Source organism: Malaclemys terrapin, chromosome 8 (assembly GCF_027887155.1).
Source record: "Malaclemys terrapin pileata isolate rMalTer1 chromosome 8, rMalTer1.hap1, whole genome shotgun sequence".
Classification (NCBI taxonomy): Eukaryota; Metazoa; Chordata; order Testudines; family Emydidae; genus Malaclemys; species Malaclemys terrapin.
Window position 1 is genome coordinate 104,265,292 of NC_071512.1, and position 13,282 is coordinate 104,278,573.

A 13,282-nucleotide genomic window follows, 5' to 3' on the forward strand; every position below is an offset into this window, starting at 1 on the left:
CTCACCCACCTTGTCTCTCTAATATCCTGCGACCAACACAGCTACTACAGCACTGCACACAACAATATAAGTATATCTTCATTGTACTATTTTCAAAGAAATTTAAATTGCATCAGTAGTATCCAACCTTTTCAGCCTGAGGTCCAGAAAGGTTAAGGGGGCCACAGTCAATACCTTAACTCTTCCCTGGGCTGAGCAGGCCAGGAGCTTGACTGGCTCTGCCTGAAAGTAGGGCTCCTACATCCTGGCAGGGAAGTAGGTAGGGGAACAGTCTGAGTTACTGTCCTCTGCAATGCTGAAGGCTGCCAGGAGGGGAATTGCTGAGCAGCTACAACAAGGAAGGGACAGCAGCTGCTCACTATTCATGGTTCACACCAGATCTGCTTCTACAGCTGCAGGGGAAGCAATGGGAGACAGGTGGGAGGCATCTTACTGACTCCCTGTAGTGATGAGCCTGATTCATACACTTGAGTGGCAGATTTGCAGGGCATTTTACAGGGAACGTATCTTTTAATTGGTAACCAAATACAAACGTTCTTCTGTTTTTGATAACCATTATATAGCACATTGGGGCAGCAGGTTGGATGTCACTGACTTGCTTCAGATTTCATTAATGCAATCCATTATTTAATTTCAGAATGTTGAACCTTCAGACAAGCACCCTATTCAATTTGAGCTGAATGCAGAAAAACAAAATGCAGAAACTGAGTTCTTCAGCAAAGTTTCCATGAATCTTTCCATTAGAAGGTGAAGAATCTCTCTCTCAAGTGTCATATTTACACACAGTCTATTTCCCCAACATCTGTTCTTGGGTGAAGTTCTTCATGCAGGTCAGGCTAGATGGTCATGAAATGGTCTTATCTGTCCATAAAGTCTATTAATTAATGATCACTTGCACCTTAACTAACTTAATGTCTTTTCATGTAATAAAGTCTACAAGTTGACCATATGTTTCTAGAGAAACTCCTGCATGTACCTATACTAGATATATTATTGGCATTAAAGGCTTTTACACACTTAAGTGGATGTTTCCTAAAATATGGATCTCATCTAGTGTGCTATATGACACTTAGTGTTGGTGAGTTCCAGTTGTCCAAGGAAGAAATCTGTAACAGAAAACTGCTTGTATTTGTAAAATGCCTTCTTATTTGTCAAAGCTGTGATGTGCATAGCCGGAATCTTGGATTTTATAAATCTACCTTGCCATCAAAGCTTGTAGCTAACAATAAGATGGCCTTTATTCTGCTTAAAGCCATATAATATATATAATTTATATTTTTTTTCCCTCAACTCTTCCTTCTCTATCGGTGTCTTACAGTGGGCCAGATAAATCAGTGCCTTGGCTTAAAATGTCATCTGAAATACTTGTATCTGTCAAAGATTCTTTGACTAAAAACTGGATGATAATCCAGAAAGGGATATTTATTTTTTCCACATTTTTTGTGATCCTTAGACTCTCTTTGCCATCTGACACTTCCTAGCCAGTCAGAGGAGAGATGTTTATCAGTGGTTCTTCCAAACTGGTAACAGTACTGCTCTGTAGATCTCCTGGTATGGACCACAAGTGAGAAATAGATAATGTTGTCAGGATTCATGCACTCTGTCAATCCTATCATGTTAAAATAGAAGTTACACAAAGGTCTCTTATTTTTTTTAGTCCTCCTCAAGGCTCTTCCCCCAGCAAATTGTCAGTAAGTGATCATGACTCAGGTGTGGAAGATGAAGATTTATCTCCAAGACCAATTCCAAGTCCTCATCCAGTGAGTCAACAGGTAACTTCAGTTTTTCTATACTGCCTCTCATCCAGGGATTCTGGGCATTTCTAAACATTATAGATGACTATTTCCTAACTCAAAAAGTGTGGCAGGGAACACAGAGGAATTCTATATTTGACTGATATTATATTTCTAACAGATAAAGAGGAAGTGATCTGAGAACTAAAAATTAATGGTAGCTTGGATTTAAGTGGTCATGACTTTATTCTGTTTGTACAATACAAATGCTATAAAGTCCAGACCAGTGATATATAAACTTGGTACTTTACTAGGGACAGTTTCACAAAGCTGAAAACAAGTATGAGCCAGATCTGTTGGGAAAAATAACTTAATCAGAAACATTATTCTCAGTTATTCACATTTAAGAACATCTTACAAGATGCCCAAAAAGCCACAGTCACACAAATGAGGAAGAAGACTATGCTGTTTTAAAAGACTACCTGGTTTAGAGGAGAAAAGAAGATAACTTCTTCCTTCCTTCCTTCTTTTTTAGTTGATAGTTCTGAATATAAATCAGAAGTTAGGAATTGTAGAAAATAAGGAAGCAAAGGGAGACGAGAAATTTATGGCCAGCAGAGTTAAGAATAGTAAGAAGGAGTGGTTTTGTTTTTTTAACATATCTGGAACAAAAAGAATCCCAACAATGGTATTGGTCCATTACTAGATAGAAATGGTAGAATTATCAATAACAATGCAAAAAAGGCAGAAGTGTTCAATAAATGTTTCTGTTCTGTGTCTTGGGGGGAAAATGGATGATATAGTCTCGTCGTATTGTGGTAACACACTTTCCATTCCACTAGGATCTCTGGAGGCTAAAGAAACTAAAGTTAGATATTTTAAATCAGTAAGTCCAGATAACCCGCTCTTTTAAAACTGTTGGAGGCAAATTGAGGAGCTCGCTGGATCATTTAATGTTGATATTTCAATAATTCTTGGAGTACTGGGGAAGTTCTGGAGGAAAGTTAATGCTGTACACCTTTTTTAAAAGGGTAAACAGATGTGCTCTAGGAATTATTTTGGGGAAGTTCTATGGCCTGTTATACATGTTAGACTAGGTGATTGCAATGATACCTTCTGGCCTTGGTATCTGATCTCAAAGTGCTTTATGTTTGTCAAAGTTTCACACACCTTGGGCGAGGTAGACATGACTTTTCTAAGCTATCTACTTGGTAGCAGAATTGGAGGACCCAAGAATCTTGACTCCAAGTTCAGTCTAATTCTTATTGCTGGTAATATAGTTCCTTCTGATTTAAAGCTGTAAAGTACATTAGCACTTGTGAATAGAAACCCTGGTGTTAGACTTGAACCTGCAGGGTAAAGCCAGCTGAACCATACTTGCCCTAGAGTTGTTAGGGAACAGCAGTATCTTCTCCCTTTTGGCAAGGGGAGAGGCAGCAGAAAAACTGACTAAACAGACATTTCTGGGTGGGAAGATATGAAGGTCCCCTGTCTAATGGGAACACCTGTTTTTTCCTCAATTCTATTCCGTGCTCCGAAAACTTTTGAATGGGTGCATTTTATAAACTTAAATACCCAGAAATCGGTAAATACATAGTCATTCTAAACTTAAGTACACTAACTTAAAATCCTCACACTAGGGATTTTTTAGCTGCCTGGGCTGGGAGTACTGTGAAGGGCACACTCCATCCTGAAAGAGAAGGACCATGCTACTCGAGCAGTCTTGTGGCTGTTTCTCTCCCAAACACCCATCCCCCAGAGTAACACACTGACTCTGTAGACACAACATCTGGGCCTCCTTAGTGGCAGGAATTTTGCCTCAGAACAAGGCTTTTACAGGATTCCTATCTTCCCATGCTTGGCTCCCTACTGCCTTAAGCAGGTGGGGAAGAAGCCTTATTGACCTGAAGCAACATTTTTATCTGTCCCATATTTATTTTGGCTAGGAGTTGCAGAGAAGTTGTGCTTTAAGAAATGTAGATTAGATAAGGTGACATGATGGTGCCCAAGCTAGCTTGACTTCACTCTTATAACTGTCTCCTGTCCAGGTTACTAAGATCCATCCTTCGGTTCCTGAACTCTCCCTTGTCTTTGATGGCAGCTTCATGGAACCAAAACCAATGTCTCAGCCTATGCAGACCATGAATAATAAAAATCAACCATTGCTGGTACCTCAGCCTAATAAAAAGACCTATTCAACAGGACCATTATACCAAAATCAATGCTTTGATAACCATAAACAAAGCTTCAGCACCCATGCTAGACATTCTTCATTGAGAAGGTTACCGAGCCAATTAAACCAGATAACTCCACCTTTAAAACCTTGCAGAGGAAAGCAGCTGCCACTACAGCAACAGCCTAATTGTAGGAGAATTGGCCTTCAAACAAGAAAGAGTTCTGGATCTTCTTCCTCTTCATCATCCCCTTCCCCTTCAACACCTCGCAGTGGGCCCTCTCCTGATACATCTGTGCATCAACCCAGGATGCCATCTGAAAGACTTGTATCAAATCCTGATAGAGCCATACAAAGAAAAGGGGAACCTCCAGCAACGAGACCCTCAACATCTAATTCTAAGCCGTCTCCTAGTGCCACACAGCCTCTCCAGTACAACATTGCTTTTTCACATCCGAACTCAAGACCAACAGAACTGCAGATGCCTGTCCCTCAAGTGCCATCTTGCTGTCCAGCCAGTGTATGTGGTTGTCCACTTCATGGACATATCCAATACAGTTCAACAAATGCTTGGCAAGGACTGGTTAAAATGGACACCAATCATGCAGAAATCCAATCTGATGTTCCTCAAGAGAGCGCATATTCAGTTTTCCATCAAAATGTCAGTTGTCCAAATATTTGCTGTAGTCCAATACATACCCCAAGTAGTTCAGTAACTCCTGGGTACAATGGGAAAATGGGGAATTGTTCTCCCCTTGGTAGCAGCTTATCACCTGGGTCAAGACTTTCTTCACATTCAAGCCCTTGCCATCTCCAATCTTGTGCAGCACATTCAGCATGCACACATGCACCTGCTCCCAAAATGGAATCAGATAATGGAATGATGGGATTATCTCCAGATGCTTACAGGATTCTTACAGAACAAGACAGGCAGCTGAAATTACTTCAAGCTCAGGTTTGTTTGGGAGGTTTTCTCCTCTGCCCTCTTACTGGTAAATATGTTCTAAAAAGAACACTAATGAAAATAACTTGGTTATAGCTATCTTTTTGGTTGGAATAAGGGATCCTGTCAAATTGGAACCCAATTCTCTAAGTAGGCAGCTCTACTGATGATTGGTCTCTGTTAAAGCAAATTGAAAGCAAATTCATTTGATTTTTCTAATTAGATTATTTTGGAATTACAATCAAGTAACACAAGTAAATATTTGCTCTGCTTTCAGTAAACTGTTTTGTATTACTAGGAGATAGCTGTCTCTACCCATCCAGAAAGTAAACTGCGCAGTTTAATGAGCCATGAACTAGTTTGGAATTAATATAAATATATGGTGAAAGCACGGTGCATTCTAATATGTTTTCTTCCCCCATAACCAAATTTGCAACTTAATAGCTTATAACAGACTTGTGTGACCTTTTTTGAGAAGCACGAATACCTCCATTGTTTGCAACATGCTGTTGAAATTCAGCAGGGTCAAAGCACTGGGGTTGGAAGTGTGCTTTTCTTTCGGTCGTCCCATGGAATTCCAATCAGGATGAATTTAAGGGGGAGGGATAGCTTAGTGGTTTGAGCATTGGCTTGCTAAACCTAGGGTTGTGAGTTTGATCCTTGAGGGGGCCGTTTAGGGATCTGGGGCAAAAATCTGTCTAGGGATTGGTCTTCGTCTTGCTCTTGCTCTGAGCAGGGGGTTGGACTAGATGACCTCCTGTGGTCCTTCCAACCCTGATATTCTATGAGTTGCCATTTCCCTTCTATCACTTGCATTCCTCTGGAAAATGTCAGCCTGCCAAAAAGGTAGCTGAACAAGAACATTCTAAAGAGCCAGGCTGCTTCCAGAGCAGCTGTAGGAACAGGAGGTAGAGCCAAGCCAGGTTCCCTTCCTCCCCCACCTCCTGATTATATCCCCTTCCCCCACCATGGACTTAGCATGAGGTACCAATGGCCCATTCTCTTCCTCAGCCTAGCCCCCAGGATGATAGCCTCCTCCTTCTGCAAGCTAGTGTAGTTCAAGTGTCCAGTTGAAGGTTCAGGGTTCAAACCCAGTGGATGATGCAAGAGGAAGGTGGAAGAACTGTAGTAATAACAACAGAACTTACCTGTGTTTTTTAAAGAACAAACTAGGAAATGACTTTGAAAGAATATTATTTAGGTTGCAAAGATAAGAACTCCAAGGTTGATGCTAGATTTTTGGTTGCACATGAAACCTTAAGTCTGCCCCCTTATGTATATGCATTATGACACGGTATTTATTTACATGATCATGTACTGTCTTTCCACAGTATCCCGGTCTCCTTTAGTGAACAGGATGGATGCAGAAGGGGTAAATCTGGCTTTTCCAAGCTTTCATGTACTTAGCTTTGCAACGTAAATGATGTTTTTTAACACATTGGGAAGGGGGGGAGCTATACAAAAGAGGCTAATGGTGGGAGCTTCAAACAGGCATAGTGCAAATAGGTACATAAAAGCTTTTTAGTGTAGTTCTGCCAGCGTGACCTTCATTTGCCTGCTATTCCAAGCTGAAAATAGACCCTATAAATCATGCCAAACTCTCTGATGGTAACTAAAATACCATTAAACTTGTATTGCAACATAATCAGAATTTGAATCCAGAGCTTCAGTAATGAAAGTCTAGTATGGTAACTCGCTGTCAACTAGCGTCCTGAATTTATTATACTTGCAGTGCAACTGATGTTCTCCTGATAACTATTCCAGATCCAGCGTTTGTTGGAAGCACAAACTCTTCAACCTTGTTCTACTAAAACTACTATAGGTAACAATGCCCTACAGTCTGAGAAGCAGTTGGAATTTGTTGCCATGGAAACACAATCTTCCCAAGGTTTACACATGAGAAAAAGTGTGAGCATTGCTGTAAGCACAGGTAACACCTTTTTTTATTTCTTTTCAGAATGACAATGATATAAACCTGTTCTTAATATTGCTTCGACTTGAGCCTGATTTTCAGAAGTGCTGAGCAGACACCCCTTTAGTCATAGTCAATCCATTGTTAGGGGCTAAGCACCTCAGAAAATCAGGCCAATCTTTTGGGAGTTGTCATGCAAGGTCAGACAGGAGTTCTTCTTGACAAGGAGATGAAGGCGATGCATTCAACCCATGGCTCAGTTTTGTATTCAACCCATGACTCAGTCACAATAACTTTGGTCCCTTTCTGTATATGCAAAATGATGTACATACTCTTGCTTTAGGTGTAATAGTTCTAAGTCTGTATGGCATACTATCAAATATTTATCCAGGACACCTTTAAGGTTCTCCATTTCCCCCCCAATACTATATGCTAGGTATTGATGTCATATCTTTCTTCAGGGAGAAATTGACTCCCTTTAATGTCAGTGAGTGTCACAACTGAAGACAGTAGGCCATGAACTAATGTATCTATCTGGTCCTATTAACCTTTATTACAAGGTTGTGGCTGTTTGGAGGGGGAGATAACGCCACAGTCTTACAGATGGGCACATCCCTTTCTTCAAAAGTGAATTTAGAGGTATACAAGACTAATTGTATTCCTATCTAGTCGTTTCATTTGTTAAATAAAATGCAGCATTTATTTGCTATTGTACATAAAGTAACACTGTTAAATTGAAGAACAATGTTAATTTTTGCAATTATTTCATTAACTAAAGGCAGCGTCCTCAGATTTTTTTTTTCTGAACGGTGTTTTAGAACTTGTCATTTTAAAAACAAAAGCAAAAAAAAAACCTAGTGAAAATAAAACCAAACTCAGCAATGGCTTTTATTTCTGTATAACTGTAGAGAATAAATGTATTGGAAAACAAATGACCTTTTCGAAACTTAAAATCACAAACTGCATTAATTTTCCTCTGCTAGGTGCTAGCTTATTTTGGAATGCACCATGTGAAAAGCAAGAAGACTCTGTGTGTCCAGTTAAACAAGATGACACTGAAATATCTAAAGAAGATATAAGCATTTCTATTAACACTGAGCAAGATGCAAGTAATACAAGTATTGCCTCCTCATTAAAGGCTGTTGACATACCCAGCTTTGTAGAAAGTTGCCATGTTGCAGAAGAAGGAACTAACCAGGCTGGACTCAGGTAAATATTTTGATTTGAAAAATCTTGTTTGTGGGTTGATGGTACTTGTTCACTGTTTAGTTCACTCACCGTTTAAGTAAAGTCATGTTGAAGCAACTGACTTTTTTTACAGAATTTCGTCGGTTGGCATCTGACTTAACTAAATGTTCTGTATAATTCCTTTTGCCTTTAATCCTGTCTCCAAAATCACTTGTGCAGATGTACCAAATATAGTTGCCCTTGGCTGTCGGGCACCTTTGGTGGCAGCTGTAGCTGATGGCAGCAAAACCCCCCTAGTAACTTTTTTCTTTTTTTTTTTTTTTTTTTTTTAAATTATCCACAGGACTAGAGGGTTGAAGGTCATATGACTTGATTACCTCCCTGGATTCTTCTTTCACACCTAATCACTGACTTTTTTTCCCTTGTGTTCTCACTGTACTAAGTCAAAATATAGAATCTATTAATGTGGCACTAGAATAAGCCATTTGGATTACTTTTAAACCTCCATTCACAATTTTACAACGATGTTAAGAGAATTTAACCCAAAGCACTTCTAGTATTAGAATGAGATTAGAGTTTTCCATGCATAGATATTCTCAATCTTTTTGATAAAGAATCAAATGTTTTCATTTTCAGATAGCTACATAAATATAAAATCCTGATCCAGTACATTTCACAGGTATAAAAAGCTAAGTGAAGACAAACCATTCAGATCAGATTAATGTCTAAAAATAGTCATACTGGAAAAGGGTTAGTCGTTAAACTGAAAAACTATCGATTTCTAAGTAACTTGGGTCTCTGAATTAGAATTGGGGAAGTAGCATGCGCATGCTGTTTTAGTTAATGTGAGCATTGGATCAATCAGTCCTTTTTTAACATGGCTGGTTTTAGAGAGAACTCTCTCGAGCACTGTTTTCTAACTTGCCTTTATACACATGTGAAGTATTTTGATGATTTCTTCATAGGAAGAATGCACAGTAGCATTGGGTTTTACCTGTTTGTTTTTGCTGGGGATAATGAATTGCTTCTCCTTGCAGTAATTGATAACCTGCATTGACTATCTGGCACAGCAAATGATTTAAATCTTATCTCTTTCAACATGCACTGTTGATTGGTATGGGTTCCGATATTTCCGCTATCGTTCATGTTTGTTTCTGGGGGTCACCCAGAGATCTATCTGGGACCCCAGCATTATCATTCCTTCTGGCCTCAACTGTTACACATTTGTAGATAACACCCAGATACAGTGGTTTCCCCATGCCCTGTGATAGTTCACTGTGGCATATCTGCCTTTCTGATGTGTGAAGACATGGAATCAGATTCTTCCCTGAATCTCCTATTCATGTCAGTAACAGTGAAATTTTTCAGTCTGGACTTCACTTATCTTATTGTAGAAACCACAGTGTTATGCACTCAACTGAACATACCATCCTTTCAGCCAGGTTGATATTTTCGCTAAAACTAAAGTATGTGAAAATATCAGTATGTGTTTACAGTGAAACACAGTAACAGTACTTTTCACTAATATTTGTGTTAAAATGGCTTTGTGTTGAACTAAAAAGCAAAACAAACAAAAAAAAGAGTCTTAAGGGCTTTGAAGATGCAATAAAATGCTGACATTTTGGAAACTTGGATGCAGCAGGTGAAACAGATGGCCAGAGGGAGGATCACTAGTTCATCTAGTCTGATCTCCTGTGTAACATAGGCAACACAATGTCATCATGATGAAAGTATATTTATCAGACAAACATTCAGTCTTGCTTTGAAGACTTACTCCTGGGGGAATTCTGCATCACTGCACATGTGCAGAATTCTTGTCCTCCGCAGATTTCTTTGCTTCCCTGCAGAAAAATGGCTTCTGACAGGGAAACAAAAAGAAGCCGCAAGAGCGATCATGCTCCCTCCCCAGCATTGCAGGCAGGTCAGTTCAGGTGCCTGCAGCAGAAGGTAGAGATGTAAATCACCGCTGGGGGAGAGGGAGGCTGACTCTGACTGTCCCTCTTGCTCACTATTGCAGCACGTTCGGTGTGGAGGGGCAGGGTTTTGGGGTGTTTCTGAGGAGTGGGGCAGGCTCTGTCACGTCAGGCAGAGCAGAATGTAGCAGCCTGCCTGCTTAGTGAATTGTTCCCATTTTCTTTGTGTATAAAATAGGTGTAAAAGTTAAGGTTCCTTTACATTACCAGAGTTGTGTAAAGAACAGTGGCCTTATAAATGCTTATGGTGCTTTAGTGATTAGACCTGGTCTAAATTTTTGGACTGAAAAAATTTCCTGTCAAAATGTGCTCCATAAACTCTTGGCTATTGACCTTTCTGGAGCTGGTCAGTAGCCAATATAAATTGTGAGTTTCATTCCCCAGGCCTCACTTGCTCTTCTTCAGTTGCCTATGATGTAACACTGAGCATATGGCTGCATTTATTTGTTGACTAATAATGAGAAATAAAGGGTCAAACCTAGCTACATTACTGTTAGGCCAGGGGGATTGGGGATTTTCTCCAGTGCTCCCAGCTCTTGTTCTCCGTCCATTGTACTGTAGTTTAAATAAATTACCAAAATAATTGAAACCAGCATGACTATATTGCATTATTTTGACAAATAAAATTTGCAGAATTTTAAAATATTGTGTGCAGAATTTTTAATTTTGGGGGCAGAATTTCCCCAGGTTTAGAGAATTCAAGAGACAAAGAACCCTCCACTTCCCTTGGTGTCTTGTTCCAATTGTTAATCACCTTTGCTGTTTTAAGAGTTTTTGTGCCTTATTTCCAGTTTGAAGTTGGCTTGATGTACTTTCTAGCTGTTGGTTCTTGTGCCCTTCCTTTTGGTAGATTAGTAACCAGTATATCCTCCCTATGAAGGTACTTGTATACTGTAATCAAGTCAACTCTTGATCTTCTTTTTGATAAGTTAAATAGAGCTCCTTCAGCCTCTTTGTAAAGCACTTTTTTCCAGCATTTGAATCGTTTTTGTAGCTCTTTGCTGCACCCACTCCAGACTTTTTGACATCTTGGAGAACAGTAAGAGAAATTGAGAGATGATATAATTTTCCAAGATTTAGATTCATAAGTTACTTTCAAACAAAGTAAAAAATCAATGGTGTATTAACTCATTGTTCTGTCTCCTTCAGAAATGAGCCAGTTTCCCCAGCATGTGCTCCAAATTCACTGTTGGAAGAAAGTGTTAGCATGTGTTTACAGACAGGACCCACGGAGGGAGCTAACTACCACATGGTGGCACCAAGTGAACCAGAAGCTGAGCATGCTGGTCCATCACTGCCTAGACACCCATCCGATGATCAAAAGTTTTACCAGGATATACTGGTAAAAGTATTTTAACGCAAACCCTTTAATATCTGGCAGTCTTTCATATCTTACAATTATTTGCCACTTGTCCTTCATAGTGTGTTCTCATAACCAGAATAGGCTCCATGCAATACACTATTGTGGCTTTCACATGGCTGAAACGGAGTACGGTTGTCACATGCATCTCATCTCTTCATGTTTTCTGCAGTGCAAAAGAGAGGCAAGCTTCTGACTTGCTTTTCTTGGAGGTTTAAATACTCCTTCTGCCCTTCACTCCTTCTATGCATAAATGTTGTATTTTATTTTTGCACACCACTTAATACACAACATTTAGTGATACCAATAGTTAACTTACTCTGACAAACAAGTCAAATTTATTTTCAGATCTAGCTACATGGTAGTTTGATTTGGACTAAATATGCCATAGATAACACATAACCGGATTCTGTAGTAAACTCCTTTGTCATGTTCCTGCACCCTTGACTAGTTGATCCACATGTGCTTATGCTTTTTCCCCTATGTAGGGTCAAGTAAACCACTTCTTAAAGTCATCCTCTGAAGAATGTGATCCTCCATCTACAAAACAAACAATTGTCGACAATGATGGTCCCACATGTCGGAATATTAATGACCCAAAGGAAAGAAGTTCAGTATCTGACCCAGGCCTGACAGATAAAGATAGTGTGATTAGTGCAACCCTTAAGCAATTAAGGAACCTTGGAGTAAAAATTGAATCACCTGACAAAATGAAGAAAAATGCACACAAAGTAGAGAATGCCAGGTAAAGTGTTAGCCTTCACTGTTTGTTCTCTTCACATAGAAAGACAAATAGGGACCAAGAGTCCCCAGTGAGCAAGTAGTGATGCAGAAAAGGCATAATGCATTACCTCCAGGACCATGTTTTTGATACTCGTGCACAGGGAACACAAGCTTGGTCTGACCTTCTCGGCCTAATTCATGCTGGGCACTACTAGAGCTGTTAGAAGAGAATAGTGGGAAAAGCTGGACTCCATCCAGATATTTACACAGGCACTAGATACAGGATAGCCCCTTAATTTTTCTTTTAAGAAAAAGAAGCAGTTCTCAAACTTGGGTTGGGCAGTGCATCTAGCTAGCCACAATGTTCCTGCTATCACAGATTAAAAAAACACATTGTTCTTTAAGGAGTGGTGTTTGCTGCTAGATATATCCCAGTACAAAACTCTGAGGATTGCTAGAGGCTTTCTTAACCAGTGAAACTTTTAAAGTAAAATCCAGCATCTCTGTATGCTTTGTGGCTGTTTCAAGCCCTCCTTTGTCTTGTATTTCACAGGTGTAAGTTTAGTTGTCATCAAACTTGTGCGTGAGACCAAAACTGGAGGGACAGCAAACACATGAGATGAGGACAAAACCAATCAATAAAGTAATATGGAGAGCTTAGAGCAGTGGGGAACTGGAGGCAATGAGAAGAGGTACAGGTCTGAACCCATGGAGAGTACACAGATTAAAAATGGAGGGTGGGAAGATAGATTACCAAGGAGCCAACCCAGCTGCATTAAAGCAAGCTTTGTTTTCATCTTTGTGTCCTTAATGTGACCATGTTTCTTTATTCATGTAAACTAAGAGTTCTGGCTGCTGCAAAGAAGGTATAGTGGCAGGCAGGGAGGAAATGTCTGTTTCAAGAACTTCTCCCCAGTAGGAAAAAGTTTGAGAATTGTTCTAACTTGCATTGTAGCAGGTGCTTTTTACCAAAGTTTAAGCCCGACTGTATTACTGGCTGTATCAAACTTTCCCCACCATCACTCTCAAGCTTGTGTTCTGTTAATATGTTCCATTAACATGCTAATAGGTGTGAAACTATAAAACAAACTAGAGGTCTCCTTTCTTGATATACCTCTTAAAAACATCCTCCCTCCTGTCATCTTTGTGGCTGATCGAGATCTTCTTTCACAATTGTCTGCATCACAGTAGGGAGCAAGCTGAGAACCAGGCCCCTCCTGCTTATTTTTTGGTGGTCTATTTTTTGAGCCAAAAAATGTTCTCACAAGTTCATCTTT

The 13,282-nt window shown here is 39.7% G+C and overlaps 1 protein-coding gene across 2 annotated transcripts in view; it reads left to right on the forward strand.

The window, feature by feature from the left end:
- Positions 1-13,282, forward strand: part of STIL (STIL centriolar assembly protein) — a 33,713-nt gene that overhangs the window by 17,333 nt on the left and 3,098 nt on the right. For both annotated transcript variants that reach the window (XM_054038703.1, XM_054038702.1), the window contains exons 10-16: positions 638-747; positions 1,658-1,772; positions 3,782-4,861; positions 6,614-6,779; positions 7,745-7,970; positions 11,072-11,264; positions 11,771-12,027. In XM_054038703.1, coding sequence (XP_053894678.1) covers positions 638-747; positions 1,658-1,772; positions 3,782-4,861; positions 6,614-6,779; positions 7,745-7,970; positions 11,072-11,264; positions 11,771-12,027 — 2,147 coding nt within the window. The remainder of the gene's footprint in view (positions 1-637; positions 748-1,657; positions 1,773-3,781; positions 4,862-6,613; positions 6,780-7,744; positions 7,971-11,071; positions 11,265-11,770; positions 12,028-13,282) is intronic.